This window comes from Sus scrofa, chromosome 6, assembly GCF_054392235.1.
Source record: "Sus scrofa isolate SSC_HxYL_T2T_F1_AM1 chromosome 6, Sscrofa_HxYL_maternal_Yorkshire_Landrace_v2.0, whole genome shotgun sequence".
In the NCBI taxonomy this organism is placed as follows: Eukaryota; Metazoa; Chordata; class Mammalia; order Artiodactyla; family Suidae; genus Sus; species Sus scrofa.
In genome coordinates, this window is record NC_139388.1 from 73,474,318 (window position 1) to 73,500,038 (window position 25,721).

Sequence of the window (25,721 nt, forward strand, 5' to 3'; positions counted from 1 at the left end):
AGCACCAGGCCCAGGCAGGGTCCGGACGCCCCAGTGGCCTCTGCACAGTGACTATCCCCTCTCCCTCCTCCTCAGGAGGCCCCAGGGAGTCCCTTTGGGCCCACAGAGCTGAGGGGAGGACTCTGGCACTTGCCAGTGTGTATGTGTGTGGGGGCAGCCAAGAGGGGCAGCTCCACAGGTGGGGGGCCGGTCCCCCCTGCTGCCCCCAGCCCTCCCCGCCTCACCTGTAGTAATCTTCCTGACTGGGTAGGTGGCCGCCATGCATGTGGGGGTGTCCATGCAGCCACTGCTGCTCCATGGCCAGTCTCTGCAGCTCGGCTGACTGGGCGTGCATGGCCTGGAGCTGGTGGGCCGCTGACATGGGGGGTGGGATGGCCCCAGGCAGGTCTCGGGGGTAGGGGGTGCCTGCCAGACACAAAACAGCCTCTGCTACCGAAAGGCCATGGCAGTGGCCAGGCTGAGGCCAGCAAGGATGTCAGGCTGGGAGACAGCCTCCAGACGGGAGGGATGGGCCAGAGGCCGCTCACTCAGCAGGGACCACTGGAGTGAGCCCCTGGACCCTGCAGGACACTCCCTTCTCCTGGGCCTGCTGCTCCTGCCCTGAGCCCTCACTGAACAGGCGCCTCTGCTGCTCCCTCACTGCCCGCTCGCCCCCAGCTCTGGGGCGGGGCTTTGTCTGCCTTGTTCCCAAGCAGATTCCCTCCCCTGGGGAGGTATTTGCTGAATGTGACTGAACGGATGAACGGGGACATTGGAACAGAGCGCCAACCCACCCTGCACCCTCGACCCCCCTTCCCCAGGCGCATTCTCACCAAAGACTGGATGGCGAAGCATCTCGTGCTCGTGAGGGGGCTGTCCAAGCAGAGGGTTGGGGAGGGTACCAGGAGGATAAGGAAAGCGAGCCAGGTGAGGGCCAGCGGTCAGGGGGTCAACCAGCGGATGAACTGGGCCTGCTGAACCTAGAAACAGGCAGAAGTGCAGGAGCAGATGGCAGGGGGCTCTGGGGAATCTCTCGACGGTTGCCCTCCTGGGCGCTCCCAGTGACTTCCTCCTCTCCATGGCTGGCTTCTGGTCACCAGGGCCACCAGGAACCCTGACCCACCTCCCGATGCCTGCAGTGGAGCTGCACCCACGGCATACAGGAGTTCCCAGGCTAGGGGTTGCCACAGCACCTCCAGATCTGAGCCATGTCTGTGACCTACACCACAGCACATGGCAATGCCGGATCCTTTAATCCACTGAGCAGGGCCAAGGATCGGACCCACATCCTCAAGGATACCAGTTAGGAACTTCTAGCAGTGGCTTTTTATAACTGCAACACTGCCCCCAGCTGCCCCACTCCTTCACCCGGCTCAGTTTTCTTCCAAACACTGACTGCTCTTTGCAAACAGACATATTTATCGACTGACCCCCAGGCCTGGAAGGTAAACGCTTGGAAGGTCGGGGTGTTACCAGCATTTACCTCTGTACCTGACACATCACAGCTGCTCAATAAGCACTAGTCAAATAAATGAACATGGTGTGAACAGATGCCTGCCTGTCCTCACTCAGGTACACAGTGTGCCTGCTGATCACACCAGGGCCTAAGAGGCCCACACCAGGTGGCATTCTGGAGCCAGGCCCAAGAACCACAGAATGAATGTGACCGCTCTTGGCTCCCCCATCAGGCAGGGCTGGGAACACAGCAAGGAAACCAATGTCTGCCCTCCTTTCCTCTGGCCTTCTCTGTCCACTGTTCTGCTCCCAGCACGGAGCCTGCCCATGGGGCCCACGGCAGGCCCTCCGGCCACCACATCTAACAGGTCTGCAAAGCTATGCCCACCTCTGTCTCAGACCAGCCTGCACCCCCAAGCCGGCCGGCCAGCTCAAATCCAGCAGAAGCCCAAGCCCCATTCCCTGAGGAGGACAGCAAAGTTCTGACTCAGCGACAACTTATCACCACCCTGAGTGTCCTGGTCACCTCCACTTGGCTCCAAAGGCCCCGCCCAGCTCTCAGGTCCTGGCCCGCTGCAGCCACAGGAGGCCGCCAGCAGAAGGACCCAAGGTGGCTCGGCTTTCTGCGGACTGAGCAGAGACAAGGGCCTCCTGGGTGGATGCTGCGTGTGCCGAGACCGGCCAGGAGTCAGCCCTCTTCTGCGCTGGGACAGCGGCTCCCACCGGGCCCCCTCCCTCCCTCCCACCAGAGCTCAACCAGTGGCCCTCGGAGAGCCCAGGTGGGCACCCACCTTGGTGAAGGGGATCCTGCTGGTGGAGGTGCAGGTGCGAGTGGATGTGGGAGTGCTGGTGGTGGTGCGGGGTCACGTTGAACATCTGCAGCCGGGCCAAGGGGTCGCTGGTCAGGGATGCCATGCGCTCGGCATGGATGCGCTCGGCCGCCAGTCTGTCCGGGTAGCTCATTTCTGGCCGGAGCTGGGGGCCCGCCAGGGCCAGTCTCTCCCGCTCCAAGGGATTCAGGCCGGGGTGGAAGGACGCAAAAGGGTGGGGGCCAGCGGCAGGGGGGATGGTGAGGGCGCTGTGCCGGGCGAAATGCTCCATGGGGTTGGCGGCTGGGTGCAGGGGGTCCAGCTCCGGGGGCTTCACCTCAAAGCCCGGCTTCATCCGCTCCCGCAACTCGCGCTCCCGGATCTCGCGCTCCCGGATCTCCCGCTCGCGGAGCTCGCGCTCGCGGATGGTGGGGTCCACGTTGTAGAGACCGGGCATGTGGTAGGCCAGCAGGGGGTCGGTGGGGTTGAGGGGCATGTAGAAGGGGTGGTTGCGGTTGGTGGGCGACATGACGTGCGGCCGAGCGTACTCGCTCAAGGTCCGGAGGGCCGGCGTGTCGGGCCCGATGTACGGGGGCACGGCCGCGATGGTGGTCGGCGGCGGCTCGAAGGACGGCCGCATGTGGCCGGGCCCGCCGAGCTGGGGGTCGCTGAGGCGGCCTTCGTGCGCTGAGCTGGACGCCTTCTGCAGGAGGAAGGCAGGGCTGAGAGGCTGCGGGCTCGGCCCGGGCTGGCTCTGCCTGGGAACCCCCCCCCCCCCCCGCCCACCTCCCAGGTCCCGCCCCGCCCTGCCCTGCCTGGGACTGCGCCGCCACCACCCCCTCCCCCGGGCCCCTGGGTCCCTCCCTCCCTCCCAGGCCCAGCCGCAGCCGCAGCTCCTGCAGACGAGGAGAGAGAGCAAGGGGCTGTGCCGGCCGGCCGTAGACTCACAGCCGCGCGCTCTGCCTCCCGCTCGCGCTCGCGCTCCCGCTCGCGTTCCTTCTCCTTCTCCTTCTCCCGCTCGCGCTCCTCTCTGGCTTTCTGCTCGGCCTCGCGTTTGGCCTTCTCGATGGCCTCCTCCCTTTTCTTGGCCAGCTTGGACCCCGCCAGGGGCATGAAGTACAGGTCCGTCCGTGCGCACGAGTTGTAGCCCCGGTCCAGGTGTTTGTAGAACCTGCAAGAGGCCGGAGTCCCGCCGGGGTTGCTGCCGAGGCCTTAGCCGCCCGGCCCGGCCCGTCTCCCCCACCCCACGGGGTGGGGGCAGGTTCCCAGCCCCATACCTGGCCGACTGGCTGGCGTGGCTGGGGGTGTCCACCACCGTGGGCTCGGGGGACGGGCTCCGAGGCGGGGGCGGGGGGCTCTCGGGCTCCTCCGCATCGTCCAGAGCCTCTTCCTTGATCTGGACGGTGGGGAGCGGACAGGCCGCCCCCCCAGGGACGCTGCCGCCCGAAGAAACAGCGGCGGCGCAGGGCGGCTGGGCCAAGGGGCTGGGGCCCGCCGGAGGGGTGGAGGTGGCGGGACAAGCTGGAGGCGTGATGGGTGGAGGGCCGCCAGGGACAAAGGGGTGTTGGGCGAAGGGGGCCTGGGGGGGCCCCTGGTGGAGGCCGGCAGGGGGGTGCGAGGCGGCGGGGGCAGCGGCGGGCAGGCTCTGGCTCTGGGTGAGCACGGGAGGCTGGGCGGGGGAAGAGGGCAGCGGCTGGCTCTGAGGCATGAGCTGCAGCGGGGGCGGGTGGGCCGAGGGCGGGTGGTGCGTGGACAGGGAGCTCAGGGGCTTCAGGGCTGGAGGGGGCGGGAGATTGGCGTTCATGGAGAAGGGCGAGGGCCCCGAGAGGTGGGGCGGGTGCTTGTGGGCCTGGGGCGCGGGCAGCTGCGGGATGGGCGTCGTGGGCGGGGGCTTGATGTGCGGCATGGCCAAGGGCGCCGGGGGCAAGGGCTGCTCCCGCGGGGGCTGCTGGGGCGGCAGGGCCGCCTGGGAGGCTGGGGGCTGCAGGGCGGCATGAGCGTGAGCCGCCGCCTGGGAGACCTGCGGGGGGAGGCCAAAGGGCTGAGGGGGGCCGGGGTGCGGCAGCAGGGGCCCGGCCTGGAGGCCGTGAGGACCAGGCGGGCCCTGACCGTGCAGCGGGGGCTGGGTGTGCGGCGGCGCGGAGGTCTGGCCGGCCGGCCCGCTCAGAGGCTGCAGCGGGGGGTGCGGTGAGGGCAGGCGCTGCGGGTGCAGGGCGGGTGCCTGCTGGATGTGGGTGTGGGGGGCAGGAGCCGAGGGAGCCTGCGGCTGGCTAGGGGGCTGGGAGGCCGAGGGGGAGCCCTGTGAAGGGCCTGCAGCGGCCGAGGGCGGGGGCCCCGGTGTAGGAAGCTGGGTGGTTCCCGGAGGAGCAGAGGAGGGGGCTGGAATGGCCCCATTGGGAGCCTGCAGGGCTGGGGGCTGGGCCTGCAGCATCGGCTGCTGGGCCGAGGAGTCTGAGTCACTCTCGTTGTCCTGGGGGCTGGGGATGCTGGGGGACGTGCTGCGATTGTCCTGGTCGATGTCTTTGGGGTCGCTGCTGCCCTCATCGTTGACACTGCGGCTGTCCGAGCTCTCTCCTTCACCTTCAGAAGGTGAGTTGGGCCGGCTGATCTCCTAGGACCAGAGAGGGAGGATGGGTGCTCTTAAGGGGGCCGGCGCTCTGTCCTAGCCCGGCTGGTACAATGAGGCAGCGAGCTTGGCTCCAGGGGACACAGGTCCTGCCTTGACTCAGCCAAGCCCCTCCCTGGGAGACAGGGACTGCCACTGCCCAGGAGAACCTGGGCTGTGGTCATCGTAGCTCAGGCGCAAACCTCACCTGGGTTTTCGTCTTTTTGGAGCTGGTCCTGTCAGCCTCATCCGTATCAGAGGCCACCTTCTCCCGCTGGCGCTTGGTGCTCTTAAGAGGGGACGAGGCTTCTTCCTTCACCTTCTGCAGTGGGAAAGCCCATGAGCCGCCTCAGGCCGAGGGAAAAGGCCCAGCAGCCTCGGGGCAGTGGCAACTGCTTGCAAACCCCTGGCCCCTGCCTTGAGCTCCATGCCCAGAAGCAAGAGGCTCTGGAAGAGCCAATGAGGCCAGGAAGTAACAAGCATCTGGGGATGGGAAAATCAGGGCCGAGGGGCCACCAGAGGCCCACGCTAGGAGCCAGGTGGACCCCCTTCCTTCAGGCCCCAATCTGCAGCCAAGGCAATGCTGGGGCCCCAGGGGGCTCCATGAATGGCTAAGGGACACAGGGGCAGGGAGGGGGGGCAGCTGAGCACCAACTCCAGCGGCCTGGGTTCCAATGGAAGGAGGGGACCACGCAGGCCCACGAACCCCTAGCACCTCACCTTGGCCGACTTCTTCACCGTCTCCGCTTTACTGTCATTGCTGGAGGTGCTGGCAGCGCTGGGGGAGTTCCGGCCGCTCGAGCGGATGTCTTCATTGATGGGCGAGGCGCGACCATCAGGGCTGGCTGGCTGCTTCTTTCGACCACTGCGCAGTGTAGACATCTGCCCTCCCCAACCGGAGGCTGGTGAGACTGGACCCTAACCCCCCTCCCCAACTCCCCAGGCCACCTGAGCCCAGCTCCCACTCAGGCGCTTCAAGAGCAGGTCCACCAACAGCCTCGCAGCGATCCCAGCCCCTGGCAAACCTCGGGCACCCCTGGCTGTCCTCGCTGTGCAGGGTCAACATGGAGCAAGAGAGGAGGGGCTGAATGGGGGGCTCCCATGGAGAAGAGAGCAACACTCAGCTTAAACCCAAAACACCATCTCCAGGGACTGTCCTGAGTGAGGCTCTCCGAGGGCACCCTACTCTGCCAAGTTCCCCAGAGTGAGAGTCACACCTGGCAGCCACATCCCCACCCTTTCTGTTTACTCCATGCAATCGCCCACTCGTCCCGCCAAATCAACACACAAGCACCTGCTGACTTCATCTGACAGGGTGGGAAGGGACCCGAGAGAAGAGGTGTAAGATTAAGGGGCACCATCCCGCACCGAGCCCTTCCTCTTCCTGTGAAGCCAAGGGGCTCAGCAGAGCCGGGGTCCAAACTTGCACTGGTCCACCAGCTCGCCTCTGAGCGAGCAGCAGCCAGGATGCCAGCAGCCTTGGCAGGACGCTAGGGTCAGGGGAGGGAGGACGGTGCCACGGGGAAGCCAGTGCTCTAGAGAAAGACCTTGGCAGTGTCCTCTGTCACATTTCCAACCTGGGGAACCAGGTCTTTCTGTGGAAGGGGCTCTGCAATGAGCAGAAAAGGTACCTCGGGTCCCCCAAACTGGATCAAATACTTTCAAGAGCTTCAACTAGCAAAGACATGCCACAGTGGCGGTGACTGGCCCACGGGCCAGAGGCAGGTCTGGGGGACTTGTAGAGCCTGCTCGGAACCAGAAACCCAGACAGACGAGCTCTCTGTGGAAGTAAGCCGAGGACGTGCACCCCTCACCCCCGGAGAGCGCTGAGAACTCTCCCAGCTCCTAGGGCAAAGCTAATGCCTCCCGGCAAATCACTTCGCCTGCAGGGTCTGGTTCTCTATCGGAAACGCAGCACTTCCCATCCTCCGCCTGGGCGCCAGCCCCCAGCTCCCAGGTGCACGGCCACGGGGACTCACCGAGCCACGACTCCGCCGTGTCCTCATGCTATGTTTCCCGCTGAGCCCATCCTCCTCCTCTTTGACAGGTTTGAACATAAATGGTGGGGGGTCCACGGGCTTCTCGATGGGGGGCAGCTCGCCGTACTTCTTGAAATGAATGCGGCAGTCGGTGCAGAGCAGGATGTTCTCCCGGCCCCCGTGGTGCCAGTCCTTGGAGGCTGCGTGGGGGAAGCGGCGGTGGGGCGCCGGCCACCAAAAGCAACGCCCTTGGGGACAGATTCCGGGCAGGCAGGCCCTTCTCTGGGCTTGGCCCCCCGCGGTGCCATAAGAACCTGTCCCTCAGACGGCTCGGGTGCTGGTGCAGGGAGGGGAGGTGGGAGTACAGACCCCTCCTCAGCTCGGGAGAGTAGCAGGAGCGGCAGCAGCACCCACCCTGACCGTGAGCAAGGCCGACCCACCCACTGGTCAGCACTGCACGCCGACTGCTAACAGGACGGAGGCGAAGTGAACATCTTCAACTTGCTAAGTAACCCGAAGACCCTGCCAACGTCCAGGCAGCTACTGCCCTGCCAGGTCTCCGGTTCGCGCTTCCCCACGTGCTCAGAACCTGGATGTGCCGAGCCCGGCTGCTCCAGCGAAGGCCCCCCGCCCACCGAGCCCCACTTACTGGTGGTGAAGCAGTGGCGGCACGCGTACCCCTTCAGCTCCTGCTCGCTGTCCTCGCTGTCGAAGTCATCCTCGCTGGCAGAACTCAGGTCCACTGGGCGCGATAGGCACACAATGGGGTGGGGGAGACACCATGACGCTTGGCCGGGACCAGGACCGCTTGTTACCTGACCTGCCCTGGGCTCCGCGTCACCGGGCAGAGCGGCCCAGGAGGCAGAGGTGGGCTGGCGCCCAGAGAGCCACTGGGGATGTCGCAGGGCCAGTCAGCAGGACGAAGGACTTGTGACGAGGGGCGGTACCTAAGGGCCTGCCTGCCAGATTCTGGAGGGCTGGTGCCATGTCACACCTCAATCCTGGGGGCTGGCATTGATGCCCACCCTCACACCCCAGTCATCAGAGGAATTGCCCGCCACGAGTTCTAGCCGCGCAGCACTGGGGAGCAGCCACAGGGGCAGCCCCGGGCCGAGGCAGAGCCACAAGGCACTGCTCTTGTTTCAGAGGCTAAGGTGGGGGCCTCACAGTCACCTCAGACTGCAAGTCACATGGCACCAAGAGAGGGATCTTGGTAGAGGAGGAGGACAAAGAAGGAAACGCGACCACGATACAAGCGCAGCGAGGCCGCACTGGAGCACCATCCATGAAGGGAAAGCGCCCTCTGAGGCCTAAACCTCCCAAGGCCAGGCTCACGTTCCCGTCAAAAATCAAGACAGAGTGAGTTTCTCAGAAAACCTTCAATGTACGGGGAGTCTGTAGAACTCTCCCTGCCAGACCCCCCAGGTCAGTGTGACGGTCAGGTCAGACCTCACACACACGGCTGCACGTGCGAAGCCCCCACTTACAGAATTCACTGGATGGGGGTCTGGAGGGCGTGTTGACGGGCGTGGACGCGGTGCGGGTCTTGATCCTCCTGAACACGGCCTGCCGGCGGTGCCTGCGGTGTGCCCGGGAGCTGGCCGCCTCGGGGGTTTTCTTCCAGTAGTAGTAGAAGGTGATCAGCTCTCCCTGCGTGAAACAGGGGCTGGATGTGAGCCAGGTATCCCGGCCCCCTTCCGTGGGGAGCAGGGCTGGGCATGTGACAGCTGCACTGGGGACCTGGGCTCAAGACACACCTGCGGAGCGGACCTGCTGGACATCAGCAACACCCATTGGCTCAACGTGTATTTGTGGGGCGGGCTTTGTGCAGATGCCACCACTGTCCCAAGCACCGGAGGTGCCTCCACAAACAATGGACAGACAGGGAAACGCCCAGCGTCCAGCGAGCGTGCAGGACACGCTACGCTCTTCACAACATCCACCACCAGGAAATGCCTGCCAGGTAGACCAACCCAGCAACAACCAGGTGGCAGGAACTGGGGCCCCGGGGAAGATGGCGAAGAAGAGACCTCAAACCCAGGAAAGTGGCTCCCGGTCTCCACCCCCGACGCCCCACGCGGACACAGGCACACCAGGACAGGCCCGCGCAGAGCCTGGGAGGTGAGTCGGGGACCTGACGGAAAAGATCAAGAGAGGACACACCAGCCCTGGTGTTGGGGTGGAGACGAAGGAACATCACAAGGTCAGTGTTTAGGCAAAAGGAGCCCCTCCGTTAACGCCCGGCCCCAAAGAAAGGGAGGCAAGACAGCTCTGAAAAAGGCACTGCAAGCAGACAAGACTCCACACGCAACTTTTTAAAAAGGGCACTTTGGGCGAACCCCAGGGGGCTCAACAGGTACACCGTGTACACACACACACACACACACACACACACACACACACACACACAGTGTGTGTGCCCGCAGGGGGGGTGCGTGTTCCACTGATCCTGGCTGACAAAAGACCGATTTCTTATAACATACACCCCAAGGGAGTTCCCATCATGGTGCAGTGGTTAACGAATCCGACTAGGAACCATGAGGTTGCGGGTTTGATCCCAGGCCTTGCTCAGTGGGTTAAGGATCCAGCTGTAAGCTGTGGTGTAGGCTGCAGATGTGGCTCGGATCCTGAGTTGCTGTGGCTCCGGCGTAGGCCGGCGGCGGCTGCAGCTCTGATTTGACTCCTAGCCTGGGAACCTCCATAAGCCGTGGGAGCAGCCCAAGAAATGGCAAAAAGACAAAAGAACAAAACAAAACAAAACAAAACATATACCCCAAGATAAAGTACCTCTACATGGAATTTTTAAAAAAGTTACAACACTGAGAAAGCGTAGGTCACACTGACTTTCCACAATGTTGCTTTAATTAGAGAAGATCAATCGCCCGACAGGCGGTATCTAGGGGTGCGTCCCCACCCCCGTCCCTGCAGGTGGGAGCTCCTTGGCTAAAGCCCACCCTGCCTGAGACTGGAAGTGCCAAAAAGAGGAGCAAAGGTTCTGTCGTCCAGCGACTGGGATCTAGCTGGAGAGACCAGTGTCGGGGACACTGAAAGAGAGCCAGAGTTACCACGTCAGAGACCTGTGGCCGAGGGGCACCATGGACACCCCCAGAGGGGAGGGCCCTGGAGGCCAAGGGTGAGGAGCGCAGGCCCCGGCGGCAGAGGCGGTAGCCTATACATGCGTCTCTTGGAGCCGTGGCTGCTGTGGTCACTCCGAGCACCGCTCAACAAGGCGTCAGCGACTGCCGAGATCGACGATGAGGAGCCAGCCACCAAGGAGCACCCACCACTGCCACCTCGCAGTTCCCCGAGATGGTACCTGCCAGCAAGGGACAGCGGAGGAAGGGCCCTTGGGTTTCTGGCTCCTCTGTTATGTGCTCTCCTACAAAGGCGGGGACAATACCCCGTGGTGACTGGGCTCCTGCCTCGTCACATCCCACCTCCTGGACGTAGAAAGCCATTCATCTACACCGGTCTCCGGCTGGCTGGCCAAGGGCGCGCGCTCTGCAATGCTCTAGAGGACTCAGAGCCCTGTGCTGACAGAAAAGTGACCTGGCTCTGATTTTCCCATGAGAAAATACAGAACAGGAGCCAAGGCAGCCCACTGTCACCTTTCAAACACAGTGTCCGAGAGGCGTGCTTCAAAGGGGCAGCCGGCACAGTAAACCAGGGCCTGCCCCGAACTGCAGAGAAGCACGAGAAAACCCAGAGCGGTTCTTCCCCCTCCGCCCGCAGCCGAAGCTGTTTTAGGGGCCGGGGGATGACCAAGGCCTGGGATGTAAGGCGGAATGGGGAGGTACAGCAGGCAGAAGGACACAAAAAAGGGAGAGAAAACTGGCGGGGACCACCTCCAGGGTCTCTGTCGCACCTCGGCCTGCCTGAAGGCGGTGGGCCGGCAGGCGCCCTGGTCCCCGTGCCTCGCTGACTCGCACCGTTAAGAGAGCCCACTTCTATTTTTCAAATGTGGATATTCTCAGAGAGTTTACAATGGTATTGAAAGACGGTATCGCCTGGAGTTCCTGTCGTGGCTCAGTGGTTAACGAATCCAACTGGGATGTGGGTTTGAGCCCTGGCCTTGCTCAGTGGGTTAAGGATCCGGCATTGCCGTGAGCTGTGGTGTAGGTCGCAGACGAGGCTCAGATCCCGCATTGCTGTGGCTCTGGTGTAGGCCGGTGGCTGCAGCTCCGATTAGACCCCTAGCCTGGGAACCTCCATATGCCGTGGGAGTGGCCCTAGAAAAGGCAAAAAGAGCCCCCCCCAAAAAAAGGTGGTATCACCCGCAGATTCAAATAAGGTTAGGCCCACATCAGATACCAAACAGAAAAAGCCTCAGGTTCACAACTGGAAGCCTGTGCTCGGGCACCGTGTCCTCCTTGAGCAGGTGAGGAAAACCAGGGCACACCTGTAAACCTGGAGTTAAAGCAACTTTCGGCCAACACTTAATTATCAGCTTTCGGACAAGGGACCTGGAGCAGAGTCCATAATCTGAGGGCCCAGGACCAAAGCGAACAAGCCTCAAGGACTGTTGACACTAACATGAAAGAATATAAATTTCAAAATTCAGGAAGACAGTGGCCTGACGAAAACTCTCCCACGCTGCTGGCGGGACTGTAACATGTGCGAGGGTTTGGCAGATCTGACCGAGCTGAATAAACATGGACCGTATAACTGAGCCACGCAGTCCATACCCAGGCGTTCACCCCCAAAGGATAAACACACATGTGCCCACAAAGACTTTTACACAAATGTTCACAGAAACGTCACTCTTAAGAGCCAAGCAACTCCTCATCAGGAGGACGAGCAGCATGTTATCGTAACCCACTACCGAGAATCCCACTGGGCAGTAAAAGGAAGACGGTGATGACGCAGTAACACGGACGGACCCCAGAGTCGGCACACTGAGCGACCGCGGCCAGCCACAAAAGGGTGCAGACTGGACGATTCCGTCTATGGCCACAGAAAGCAAAGCTGGGGTCGTTTGGAGCCTGGAGAGTGAGGGGCAGGGAAGTGCCTTTAAAAAGACCCGAGGAGGTCTTCGGGGTGACGCTGGTGCTGTACACACAGAGGAACACGGGTAGATCCAGCTGTCGGAACGCATCGAATGTGTGCTCTTCAGGGGGGCGCATTTTTGTGGCATATACGGTATGAATGAAGCTGACCACAATAATACTTAAATAAGAATCCAGACCAGGTTTTATTAGCTGCTTCTCAGCCACCGTACCGTCTAGGAAGGGATTAAACATTGGAATGGAGCAAATCTAGGAGGATTAGAAACAGCACACTGGTGACTGCATGGGTGGCTAGGTCTTGAGCACAAACAAAAGAATATTCGGGGAAAGCTCTGGTTCTACAAATAGGGAGTGAAGCAGCTCGAGGCCTCACCAGGAATGAAGTCAATTGAACTTTAATCAAACATGCAGAGTGTGTGCTGCGGAGACCGACCGCACATAAATCCCGGGAACAAAAGCTGTTGCAGAAATCAATAGCTTACTGAAACATTAACACAGGCAATCATTGATCAAAAGGCAGCTCCACAAAGGCAGCCTTGCAAATTAGCTTCTGCTTGTGCTGGCGAGCAAACCCAGAGGCATACACGCTGCCGACACGAGTGGCTATAATGATCATTTTGTTCCCAAAGCTCTCACCTCCTCTCACAACAAGGCCTGCGGTCAACACACCTTGGGTCTCTGCACGCGACTCAAGGAACTGAGCGGGTTTGGGGCCCGGGAAAAGGAAGCGGGGTGGGGGTGCAGTGCAGCCACAGTCAGCAGGTTCCCCTCCCCTCTCAGGTCCACCGGCCACGGGCACTCAGAGACTGGCTCCTGGATTTAGGTAACAGCTTCCCTCCCTGAGGCAGGCTCTCGGCACAGAGGAGAACTAGCCACATTAGGCTTCTCCGATTTCCCACCAAAAGAAAAACAGTGCCTGGGGCTCGAGTGCACAGAAGGGAAGGAGACGTCTGTGTGGTGGGCTGGGGCTGGGAGGAGGGGGAGAAACAGACACAGAGAGGAGTCAGGCCGCCCCGGGCTCAATCCCAGGCCCCAGAACCACAAGAGGTGGCTGCACTGCCCAGGCCCCCGGTGTGTTGGCCGAGTCCACCAAGTTCAGCAGGGCAGGCTCCCTGTGTTGCCTTGGGCATCTGGGCTCGGGGGGGGCGGGGGTGCAGTCTTGCCAGCCCACCTTGCACAGGTAGCTTTTCAGGGATAAACCCATTTCAGGTAAGTTCTGCTTGACCTTGGGCAACAACAGCCTGGAGACCCATTCCAGGGTGTGTGGGCGCCACTCCAGTGCCTGAGGCGGAGGTGGGGCCTGGACGGGGCTGCGGACAGCCCTGCCGCAGGAGAAAACCTGACTGGGCCTCCTTCGGTCTTCAAGCAGGTCAGTTCTACCCGCTCAAACACTGCCTGCACACACAACTGCTGTTTCCCTTCCCTCGTGCCGCAGAGGTCGGGGAGAGCCTGTGAGCCTTCCTGCCCAATGAGAAGACAATTTCTTTAAAGGAAGATGAGCTACGTGGCTTCTCCCTAAGGGATCCTGGGAAATGGAAGCACAGCACAGGCTGCTGAAGGGAGGACACTGTAGGCATTTCACGTATCAAAGGTTGGTTCTCGGGGAGCATGTCTGGGCTCAGCACGGCCACCGAGCAAGCTCCCCAGGCCCCAGGTCCTCTCCCGCCTGCGCACAGCATCCCTTCTCAGAGGCCCCCTGGGAGACTGTGTCGGAGGCAGGAAAAGGTGGTCAATGATTTCATCCCACTACTGAAGCCTAAGGGAACAGCCCAAACTGCCTCCAACTCTGTGGGATTACAACGTGACTCCTGCCACCACCGCCCACGAGTCCCAACACCCCAAGGGGGTGGAAGATGGGGTCCAGGGACACAGCACAGAGAGCCCAGGGGTGCTGCTGTCTGCGATTAGGTCCTCTCCTCATGAGCAAAGGCAGGCTGTTGCTTTTGGAAATAATCCTTAACACGCATGGCCTGCTCTCAGTTCAGGGCAGGGCACACACAGTCTTTCTTCCTCTTCATTCTCACAGGACAATGCCATGGACTGGCAGGAAAAATGATGGCGCTCGTGGGTCTTCTGTTAAGGAAGGCCCTGGAAAGGCTGCCTCCCTGTACACGCTGGGAGGGGCGGATGCAGGAGGGCAGGCATCAGTCTAGTCCAGGGCTCTGGACTGCAGTGAGTGCCCAGTAGGGGCCGCCCGCAAACGCCTCTTCTGCTGTGAGGACAGTGGATTTCTTCTTTACCAAAGCGTCAACAGGCAGCCTCGAGAGGCCAAACGCTGCCTACTAAAAAAGGGGGGAACACCCCTAGCCTGGGAACCTCCATGATGTCGTGGGTGTGGCCCTAAAAAGACAAAAAAAAATAAAATAAAATAAAAATAAAAGGGGGAGGCAGAAGCAACAGGATGGGGAGGCACGTGTGCAAGCTGCACTTGGTGGCAACTGACACATGGTGGGGCAGTGGTTAGAAAGTAAGCATTTTGAAGCAATTGTCTTAATTCTTGAAGATTATTAACTGTCCAGATGCTAAGTAAGTATTTTAACTTAATACGCAGAGAAAAAGGCACAGCCAGACCATCTCTACACAATGCCTGAAGCCCACACGCCTCTGCTAAAACTTCTGTTTGCAGCAGGCCCTTTGGTCACCTTCTGGCTCCTTCTTGGTGGTCCAGGCAAAAAGGATGAAGAAACCTAACACTTACTTTCTAGATAGAACAGAGAGATCTGAATCTCAGAAAAAAGAAAAAAGAAAAAGAACAAACAAAACAGGCTGTGTTTTTCCAGGGAGCAGGCCCAGCAGCACTGAGTAGTTAGGAAACAAGGTTTGCAGACCCAAGGGGCAGGAGGGAGAAGCTGCCTTCCAGACTTTCGGGCCCCTGCAGCTGGTGCCAGGAAGCTGGCCTGGGGCATGTCCCCCAGGAAGGGTGCTCTGCCCTGCAGTCGGCTCAGGCCCTCTGACTTGTAAGACCACCTCTGCCTGGGAATTAGGGCTGTACTGTCTCCTGGCAAAACCTACTAATTCCAGGGTCGTGAAGCAAGGCAGGAAGGGCTCCTGGCACAGACCCCCACCCAAGCCATCGCTTCCTTTCACCCTAAGGATTTGAGGGCTGGACCTGATGACCGCTGAAGTAAGAAGCCAGGTACCGAGCAGAAGCGTCGCTGTTTGGGCATAGCTACCTTTACAGATCTTTTTCCAGAGGCAACTGGTTGTCTCCCAGCATCAACTCTGGTAATTAAAGCCAGGCTCTCCTGGGCTCCTTCTTCTGTTAACCAACCGAATCCCCGGATCCCCAGAGGAGCCCCGACACTGGTAAACTCCACCTGTGCGCTCTCGAGCGCATCTGGAAGATGATGGTGTGCTGGGCAGCCCACGGCGGAACCTGACCTGCCACCGCACCAGAGGAGCCCTGGCGAGGAGGCGGCTGGGTCCTGGCAGCCTCCGTGCCCCCTTCCCCACGTCCCAGTGCCTGAACAGGCACTCCCTGCAAATCCCAGCTCAGGGCAAAGGGAAAATTTCTTTTCCTTTTTTTTCAGTTACTACCACTCCCTTTGAACATTCTCAAAGGAACAAAATTAGTTGTTTAACCCCAAACCATAAGGAGATTTCCTAAGCTCTGTGGTGCGTGAGTGGCAGACCTCAGCCACCTGCAGACCCTACCCCTGGTCCCACACCTTCACTTGGGGGTCCAGACCTGAGGGCCTGGGCTGGCCTGTCCCCTCCCTCTCCTCAAGGCCCATGGAACCCACGCCCTGCTGCTTCGCTGCTGGCTTTTGACCACATTCCCCACCCCGCGTGTCTCTGCACACACACGACGGCCCGCTGCCGGCTCGTCGGCACTTTCCTCCTGCGGGCAGGATGCCGCCCACGAGGCCCTCACTGCTCCGTCCCTGAAGCCAGCTCCGAGCCCCCCTACCCCTCAGGGCTCTGGTCATCACAGATGCCATCTGCCCCTTGTCCCTCCCCAGCCACGAGGTCACCGTGATGATTCCATTCCTGCTCCTCCCCCAACCGTGGCCATGAATGAGCTTGTCCAGCTCCCCACGGCTGTGCCCACCTCATCCGTGGGCACCCACCTCAGAGATCAGGGCACCATCCTGACTATAACGTGTAGTCAGTAAGTGTCTGATGGAGCGATTATGTCCTGAGAATGAAAATTCAGCTGAAATTAACACTAAAAAGATACAACTTTTGAGAGATGCCAACAAGACCGTCAACTTTTTGTTTTGCCAAGCAAGGTCATTTAACAATAACTGCCTGGGGAGTTCCCGTCGTGGCTCAGTGGTAATGAATCCGACTAGTATTCACGAGGACACGGGTTCAATCCCTGGCCTCACTCAGTGGGTTAAAGATCTGGTGTTGCGTGAGCTGTGGTGTGGGTCGCAGCCGAGGGATATCCTGTGTTGCTGTGGCTGGGCCGGCAGCTATAGCTCTGAATGGACTCCTAGCCTAGGAACTTTCATATGCCACATGTGTAGCCCTAAGAAGCGAAAGAAAAGAAAAGAAAAAAGAAAAGAAAAGAGCAAGAAATCTGCCTGGGAGTTCCCTAGTGGCTTAGCAGGTTAGGGATTTGGTGTTGTCACTGCTGTGGTGCATGTTCGAGACCTGGCCCAGGAACTTCCACATGCCATGGGCACAGCCCCAAAAACCCCCAAATCAGAAAAAAAAAACCCACCAATTGCCTGATCTCACCATTATTCCATAAAAGAAATGACACTTTATCTCTTAAAAAGTAGAAAAGATCGATAATCTCCAAATAAGAGTTCCTTAATTTGATACTGAGTGTTACACAAAGCGACTACATTGTTCCTACTGTGGGTTTCCTGCCACCCAGGGGACATTTCATCCTTGTGCGCGTGTGGCTGTCGGGAAGCACCTGCTCTAAAGGCAGGCGGCACAGGCAGGCTGAGGAATCCAGCGCCGCCTCTTCCTCACCCAGTGGCTTTGCTGACAGACCAACAAGCTCCCTCTCACTGGGCTACGAAGACTACACCTGCGCTCGCCACACCTGAAGCCCTTTAATCCTCCTCTGCGTACCCTAATCTCATCGCCCTGCTTCACGAATGAGACAACCAGGGCAACGGGAAGGCCCACCGCCAGGCTCACCCAGCTTCCACTGGCAGCCCGGGTTCCAGAGTCCTATGTTCCCAACACTTGGCTATGAACTAAGGGCACAGAGCCATTTTTTTAAAGTCAGGGGCTCAAATGTGGGCCACCTTTGATCTACAGAATTCAGTTCAATGGTATCTTACACCTTCTAACCAGGCTTTGCATGGTGGGAGCGGCCAGGCGCTAAACAGCACTACGCTGCTGGCCAGACCTCCAGCCCCAGGGAGAACCACCCCCAGCCGCCAGGAATCAGAGACGTGCACCTGCCCGAAGCAGCAACTCTGAGAGGAACCCAGAGCAGAGACACATCTGGAGGCACACGTGCACATTCAGAGCGATGCCCAAGCCCCAAGGAACAGGTGCATCTTCCCATGCCAAGAGCAGGGTCCAGGGATGGGAGGACTTGGGGGGCCCGGCCGTGACGCACACCCCCAACGCCCTTGCTCGCCAGGCCTTAGGCCCTGCAGTGGCTCCCACTACAGGAGAAGGCCACCGGCCCATTTCTGCTCCAGCTGAAATGTCTCAGAGATGTGCCAAGCAAGGGGCCTGCACAAGCCTCTTGACCCCAAGCAGTGCCTCTTCCTTCCCCGAGGACCCTCGAGAGAGAGTTTAGTCCAGGCAGAGTCCCTCAAGAAAAGGCTCCTGCACGTGCTACAAAGCAAGCGTCTGACTAAAACCCTGACTTCCAGCTGCTCAGACCGTGGAGGTGACTTGTGGGCCAGTGGGCGGGTCTCCTGACCTCCACACTCCTGGTGCCTCCTTCCCAGGAAGCTCCATTAAAAACCCATCTATCAGCTGAATACCAGACAGAAGGCTCTTCCACTAAACCCAGAACAACAACAGAAAATAAGGAACAGATTTGGAAATGATTCCTTTGAGACCCAGATCAAGAACCACCCCCAAACTGATCTAAAGCCCAGCCTCAATCGAGGGGCTCTGGCCATGTGTGGTGCCCACACCAGCGTCTGGCACAGAGGCCAGGCGGTCCTGACACGGTGACATGACTGGCTGTCACTTAACACGGACCCACACATAAGCACCCCCCGGGGAGCCTTTATTTTTTTGGTGTTACCGAGCCGTTTGTTTAACTACAGACTGTTAACATTTTAAATATAATAATGCCAACACCGGGAATCTCGTTTTCTCAGCAGGGCTTCCCACACCTCAAGAATTCATTCACTGAAATCAGTTTTCTTTCCCACAAGCTGAATACTTCATTATTTCCTGAATTCATTTTACTGGAGTTCAGCAACAGGGCAAGTGGGATTTCACCGCCCTGGTTCTATCACCACATCACCCCCTTAATGTTTTCTAGTTCCTGTAACAAAACCGCAATTCTACCAGCAAAGGGGGAGAAGAGAGAGGAGAAAAAACCAAGCCATAAAACTGTTAAAACCGCCATTCTCCATCTCGTAAACATTTTTCTATTTATCGGCCTTTCATTACATGTGCTATCTTATTATCCCCGCACAGTATCAAAGTGACATCCGTCAGGGTCACCCTATAAAATACACATTGGCGATGTAACATTAATGAAGGGAAGGGGACAAAAGATGAAGGATGGGAGAGGGCGGCAAGCTGCAGGGTGTTTAAAGGGATCATCACTCATATCTGCGCATTTCCCGAGGTGATAATTGAATAACGGGCTGGAGGGAAATCCATTTTTGAGCTCAGAAAGGATAGTTAGGAGACAAATGTTTTTGTATTGGAAGCGTGTAATGACTGCCAGGAAATGAGAACAGCTACTCTAGCAACACTGCTTCTTATATTTTATGGTTTTTATGGACGCACAGCAAATTATCAAGTACAATACATTTCTGAAAGTTGAATTTTAAAATAAAGGACTGACTTCCTCATTACAAAGAGAGGAGGGAAAGGGGTATCTGATTTTGTCATCCTATCACGTGTGTTTTAGTGAAAGGGACAGAAGCAATGGCTGCTCTTCAAAGCACAAAACCACAGGCACACTGCACCACATCCCTCCGCAGACGTGAAACCTGTCACCTCTGTCGCCTGAATCTTGGACTGAACTTAAGGCCAAGGATTTTGGAAAAATCCAGACAAGCTTGCAAACCAAATCTGTGCTTCTCTGTGTGCAGGTCTTACACATGTGACCAGCGATGGTCTCTCAGAGGCTTTGAGCACAAAAGAACTCCAGGAAGGAGGCTGGGGGACAGGAGCTATCTAGACACCCGCTGTCAGGGCTGATGTGTGCCCACCCCAATTCACCGTAAGCTCCTGGGAAAGGAGGTGCAGGGGAAGAGACGCCCCCACTCCCAAACTCCTCCAGGCTTATGAGGGCCTGTAGGGGAGGAGGGGAGACCAGAATGTGCCTGGGCACAGAGCAGGTGCCAGAGAGGAGCAGCAGTGTGGGAAATGGTGAGATAACTGGCTCTGAGGCCCTCACCAGTGGGGCCACATGTCCCAGCTGATCCTAGCAGCCCTGGCTGGCAGACTCCCTCGTGGGCTTCCTCACTGCTGCTTCACTATGACGTGGGAGAAGCAGACCAACCTGGGACACCTCCCAGGTGCCTGGGATGCAAGACAGAGGTGGGACTTGGTGGGAAGGCAGAGGACTCTGAAATGGACAGAGAGCTGCTGCAGGACACAAGGGAGTTCCCACAGGCAGCAGTCAAGCCCAGCAGGGCCCAGGCCACTGCCCCCACCCTGGGGCACTCCCCCTGAGGTTGCCATCAGAGGAATGAAAGGTCACACAGCCTGCACTTCCCAGGACAAACAAGCGTGCAGGGCACTCTGACCACAGCTGCTCCGTGGTCCAGGCACGCCATGGTTTAGGGCATGGTCATGTGACACCCCCCCCCCCCCCCGGATTTGGGTAATCATAGTCCTTATGTGGGCCTGGAGGGCTCAGTCTCCTGGTTCATGGCCATGGCCCCTTAAGGCTTCCTGTCAGAGGCAGGCTGGCTCCCTTTTGGCTAGAGGCCAGGGAGCACACCACCGCCCCTTGGGCTGTGCCGTGTGGAGCCAGTGAGGGGCACAGCTGGCTGCGTTCTGGGGGCTCCTGGGGAATTGGGGATGCGTCTCTGCCCCACAGGGGAGCTGGGAGGGTCTTTGGGCATCCAGGGCACACCTTTAGAAAGGTGGATGGAGCTGGATCTCTGGAACAAACTGATGCGTGAGGAAGACTCCCTGGTGCCGACGAGGGTCTCTTCCCTCTGACGTGATGTGGTGCAACCGTACAGCGAACCCGCCCATGTCTGCATCAAAATCCTGGCAACTCTTATTCTGGAGACAAACCACCAAGGTCACCATCCTGGGTGACTTGGGTCATCCTACGCTAGCTACGCCATCTCCCCAGGACCGGTGTGGGCTGTGGCGGGAGAGGTATGACAAAGTGCTCCTGGGGGGGGCACCTTAACTGCTCCCCAATATATGTTGGGATTGACCCAAGACAGGAAGATGTTCTTGGCCCCGTCTCAGGAAATAATTTTTCCTTCATGCCCCACGTTAAAAGGCTGCTCTTGGGCACTGGCCTTCCCTGACGAAAAAAGGGACACAAAGGGAAGGACACTGACAGGTGCATGCTGCATTCTCACTACCCAACCCGAGGCCCAGAACTTTCAAGAGTTTACAGGGTGTAAGTTTCTAGCTGTAGGACGCCTCAGAAGCTGCCTTTATCCAGTTCTGCCTCACTTCCCCAAAGAGGCCAAACCCCCCGGAGTCGAGGAGAATATGGAAAGGGAGACCTTTCGCCATGAGGCGACTTCACACTTGAGCCCATGGCTACGGGGCCCTGCTCTGCTGAGGTGGCCAGGTCGGGGCAGAGAGCAGGACTTCCTGGGACGTCCCTTGGGCCCTGGTCTCCATTTCAAAACGGGGAAAAAGAACAGCACCCCGCCCGCCGCGCTGCGGTGCTAAAAGGAGCTGATACACACACAGCACTCTGCACGGGGCTTGGCGTATCAGGGAAGACACTAAATGCCGGCTGCGGCACTGGAACAAACCCCAGATCCCTGGTGGTGGCGGCTGGCTCCACGTTTGCTCTTTTGCCTGACTACTGGGAAATGACTGCATCCCAGTCACCACTGAAACACCAAGTCCTAAGTAAGAGAAAGCAAACTCAGGAAGCATTTCTAGAAACCACAAAAGCATGAAATATTTTTTAAAATTTGGACTCACCCCCGCCCCCCGCCTGAGTGAAGGTAAGCTGGTTGAAGGGCACAACTGCATTTAGGAAGCAGCAAGAACCCAAACGGCCTGGGAGACGAACTCGCTATATTTTTAGGCTGGCCACACCCCTCTCTAGGGGGCATGGGCACACAGTCAAGCCCTGGTGATGCCAGAAATCTCACCAGTGTGGCCAAGCGAGACCCACAATCCCAGGCCAGCACCTTCTGCTGCAAATGACACTTCTGGCCTGCACCAAACAAATACAATGCGCCCTCTCGCCAGCGCAAAAACAAATACAATGAGCCGGAATCCACCCTGGGGATCCAGTAACGCAGCACAGCAGGCTTTATCAGCCAGCATCCGAAGGTCTGTACTAAGTTCTTCCCGGCCCTCCATGACAGCTGTGTGTCCGTGGGAAGGTTAATTCCCTCTCTGAGACTGCTCCCTCATCTGTAAAGCAGGGAGGGTTCAACAGTGGCTCCCTCCTTTATGAGGTTGTGGTTAGGACTGAAATGCCCAAGAGAGGTCTGGCACACATGCTCAATATGAGCTATTATATTTACTCTCTTTCCAAGTGGAGAACAACTAGAAACTTCAAACTAAGTTTAACTTAAAGGGAATTGTTTAACTAACTGAATTAAAAACAAGAAATCTTTCAAAGAATGGTTTCTGTAACTGACTTCCTGCTTTTATCACTTCTCCAAAAAACACCACCACCACCACAGGCCCTTTATAAAGTCCAAGAATAAGGGCTGTCAGGCGTAATGAGCGATAATGGTGTGAAAGACAGTCCAGGTCAAAGATCAGCATTCTCCATGAGACCCCAAAGAGAACCAGCAGGACCTAAAAGACCTGCCTCCAAGCCTCAGGCCTGCGAGCCCCAGCTCAGGGAACCAGCAGGGGAATGAACTCACAGGATCATTACCCGTTTCAGCAGGAACAGACCAAGAGAACGCGCCTGCTCATCTGCAGCAGACCACGCTGGGGTTTACCAGCTGTCCCTTCGCTTCAGTGAGCATCAGCTCCGACAGACAGACTGGAAGGGTCCAGCTGGGGCCCTTGCAAGGTCCCATGACTTAACTGCATGACCCCATCACGCCACTCAAAAGCGCCAAGGAACAGTAATGACAATGAACTTTGTTACCAAGCTTTAAAAACATCATGAAAGGAGTTCCTGTTGTGGCACAGCAGAAACAAATCCGACCAGGAACCATGAGGTTGTGGGTTTGATCCCTGGCCTCGCTCAGGGGGTTAAGGATCTGGAGTTGCCGTGGTATAGGTCGCAGACACGGCTCGGATCCTGAGTTGCTGTGGCTGTGGTGTAGGCCAGCGGCTACAGCTCCCATTCGACCCCTAGCCTGGGAACCTCCATATGCCACGGGTGCGGCCCTAAAAAGACAAAAAAAAAAAAAAAAAAGAAAGAAAGAATGAATGAAAAAAAATTCTGAACACATGGGCTATAATGGCGTTACAAACCTGAGACTGCAAATTGCTAACAGATCACAAACTCTCTAAGCAGAAGGAAGGTTGCAAAGACTCTCCAGGAGTTTAGGCTAGAAAGAATCTATGTTTCTGACGCTAAGCTGAGGGTGGGAAAAATGTTGTACAACTTGCCCCATCACTCGCAGGGCCCTGGGCCGACCTCGTCCCCATCGTGGCCGGCTCTGCCGCTCCGTGCTGGGTAGACGGGGAACGCGAGAGCTGGGCGGCTGTCAAGTTCAGTCTGCCCCTGAGTTACGTGCGTACTCTTCCCACTGTCCAACTTGTTCCCCTCAGGACATGAGGACAATTCTACTACGCTTTCCCACGAAAGGGACCGCGCTGCTAGGCCCTGTTCTGGAGGCACCGAGGTACTAAAGCAGCGCTCATGATGAGAGCAGGGATCCTCTTGGGAACTCGGCCATCACCTCCACAGTGATTCACACAAGGGAGCCAAAAGAAGAGCAAGCGTTCCCTGTTTAAGACAACGGCAGAGACACGAGGTCACATACGGTCCCTCAGAGAAGAGGAAGAGGGGCCTGCTTTGGGCCACCGGAAAGTTCTGGTCTCTCATGATCTGGATCAGAAAAGCTCCGATGTCACAACCAGATGCTTTGAGGATGTTTTCTTTGCTCCCTCGAGTTAGAGGCAACAGCGCAGTTCTGCCCACTTTTATGCGGCCTCCGGCTATAGGGTTTGGAGTCCTGCGACTCAGTTTCTAAGACGTCCCTGCTACACTGAGGCCTCACCCCCATGGGCAGGTGTGAGAACGGAATGTGGTCAGCGCTCCCAGGTGACAGAGGTGAACAACTGGCCATCAACATGCCAGCTGCGGGCAAGTTCTCAACTGATGAAAGGGCCACAGTCACTTCCACAACAACTTTAAAGAGTCCTGCTTGCCCACATCCTCCTCCAGGGCCTGCCTGCCCAACGGCAGCTCCTCAGAGCGCCTCCTGCCAGCCAGCAGGATCCGGAGACCACCGTCTCCATCCCCAGAATTCCAAGCGAGACTAGGCAGAGTGTGGCCTGGGCACTAAGCTGTGCTTCTGAGGAAGCAGAGGGGGAAATGTAGCTGCTGGATTGTTCTGATTTCAGGACTTAACACGTTCACTTTCTGAAATCAAATCAAAACGGCTCACACACATAAGCAGCGGACGAAATAACACCAGTACCTGCCACGGCATAGTGACTGAGTTAACGCATCATTACATGACTTTACTGATGCCACGGCCCCTCCTTTCAGCCTCTGGCTGCCTGCCTGCCCTTTGCCCAGAGAGAGGGTCAGGTCTCCTCGGGAAGCCTCAGGAAAAGCACAACCCCCGTAAGTCAAAAATGGTGTAAGACAGGCCTAGACAAATTCCTAAAAATCAAGTGGTAATAAGACAGGTTACAGTGAAATGCTAAATCCTGCTTCATGTTAACGCGTGAAGGAAAGACAAGAATTCCATGGGTGCCAAAAGGACCCTTAAGAATATAAGATGGGGGGGTTCCCGTCGTGGCTCAGTGGTTAACAAATCTGACTAGGAACCATGAGGTTGCGGGTTCCATCCCTGGCCTTGCTCAGTGGGTTAAGGATCCAGCATTGCCGTGAGCTGTGGTGTAGGCTGCAGACGCGGCTTGGATCCCTCGTTGCTGTGGCTCTGGCGTAGGCCAGTGGTTAGAGCTGATTCAACCCCTAGCCTGGGAACCTCCATATGCCACAGGATCAGCCCAAGAAATGGCAAAAAGGCAAAAAAAAAAAAAAAAAAAGAGTATAAGATAGGAGCTCCCGCTGTGGCGCAGTGGGATCAGCAGCGTCTTGAGAGCACTGAGATGTGGGTTTAGGCCCCAGCTCCGCACAGTGGGTTAAGGATCCAGCGTTGCTGCGGCTCGGATCTGATCCCTGGCCTAGGAACTCCATATGCCTCGGGGTGGCCAAAAAAAAAAAAAACCACCCACAAAAAAAAAAAAAATAAATAATTGATGTTGTACTTCTAGCTCCTGGTGGCAAAATAACAAAACACAAACCCATGGCCTAAGGAGGCCTGACCAGCTCACTTGGTGAGTTTTTATCTCCAAGGATTTCTACCCCCACACCCTGGTTCAGGAGTCAAAAGAATGCAGAGGGGCAGCAGTTTCCAAGCTTCTAAGCAGGTAAGCAAAGGAACTTCGGCGAAATTAATGTGCACTTCCGTCCTGGTGAGTCAAATATCAGCACAGTTACGAAAACCTCTGATACTGTAGTTGGCTAATTGCTCCTTAGAAATGATTCTTAAGTTAAAAAGACAGAAACAAAATTTACTTTGGTGTCCTGTATAAATCGTAAGGCGAAAACAAAGCCAAAAAAAAACTTCGAAGGGAACTTCCTAATTCTAGGCCAAGAGCACTGACAGCTCCGATCAGCTCACGCAGCACCGGCCCCTCAACGACATGAAGGGCACACAAGCAAGGCGCCCTCCGCAGGACTAGACCCCGAAATGCAGCCAGGACAGAAAGAACCCTCAAGAGCCAGCATCCTTTCTGGAAGCAGCCCACGGAGCAGTGGCCATGGTCCCTCGGGCTGAATTTTCAAGCCAAGTTTACCTCAAAGACATAACCCAAGAGATAAAGGTTTGGAAATCTATTCTATATCCTCTCCAGGGCAGGCTGCAACTTCGGATGCAGGAACCAGCGTGGAAAATAGTTCATGATGTGGCCGGGGAAGTGGGAAGAAGCCTGAAGTACAAACGGACCTCAATATTCAATTCAATTCGATTTCATTCAAAACACCAACCGCACCCCCCCCAAATAGCTTCCATTGTGGCACAGGAAACGAATCCGACTAGGAACCATGAGGTTGCAAGTTCCATCCCTGGCATCGCTCAGTGAGTTAAGGACCCGGGGATGCTGTGAGCTGTGGGGTAGGCCGGCAGCAACAGCTCCAATTGGACCCCTAGTCTGGGAACCTCCACGTGCCGCGGGTTCGGCCCTTAAAAGGACAAAAGACAAAAGACAAAAGACAAAAAAAAAAAAAAAAAAAAAAGAGCATCTAGACCTCAAACAAATCAAAAAGAAAAAGAAATCCAACTGAAAACTAAGCCGAAGATTTACACAGGTCCTTCATGGAAGGGGAAACAAAGGACGGACAGAGACCCAATCCCAGTGGAACCAGGGAAATACAATCACAACTACTCTGAGACGCTCCACACTCACGAAA

At 57.5% G+C, this 25,721-nt stretch overlaps 1 protein-coding gene across 12 annotated transcripts in view; it reads right to left on the reverse strand.

Moving 5' to 3' along the window:
- The window catches only part of RERE (arginine-glutamic acid dipeptide repeats), a 403,553-nt gene that overhangs the window by 2,570 nt on the left and 375,262 nt on the right, over positions 1 to 25,721 (reverse strand). For all 12 annotated transcript variants that reach the window (XM_084962664.1, XM_084962662.1, XM_084962666.1 and 9 more), the window contains 10 exons: positions 8,315 to 8,477; positions 7,477 to 7,569; positions 6,828 to 7,027; positions 5,569 to 5,730; positions 5,057 to 5,170; positions 3,521 to 4,854; positions 3,192 to 3,414; positions 2,226 to 2,946; positions 813 to 959; positions 225 to 405 (listed from right to left, as the gene is read on the reverse strand). In XM_084962664.1, the coding sequence (XP_084818790.1) occupies positions 225 to 405; positions 813 to 959; positions 2,226 to 2,946; positions 3,192 to 3,414; positions 3,521 to 4,854; positions 5,057 to 5,170; positions 5,569 to 5,730; positions 6,828 to 7,027; positions 7,477 to 7,569; positions 8,315 to 8,477 (3,338 nt within the window). The remainder of the gene's footprint in view (positions 1 to 224; positions 406 to 812; positions 960 to 2,225; positions 2,947 to 3,191; positions 3,415 to 3,520; positions 4,855 to 5,056; positions 5,171 to 5,568; positions 5,731 to 6,827; positions 7,028 to 7,476; positions 7,570 to 8,314; positions 8,478 to 25,721) is intronic.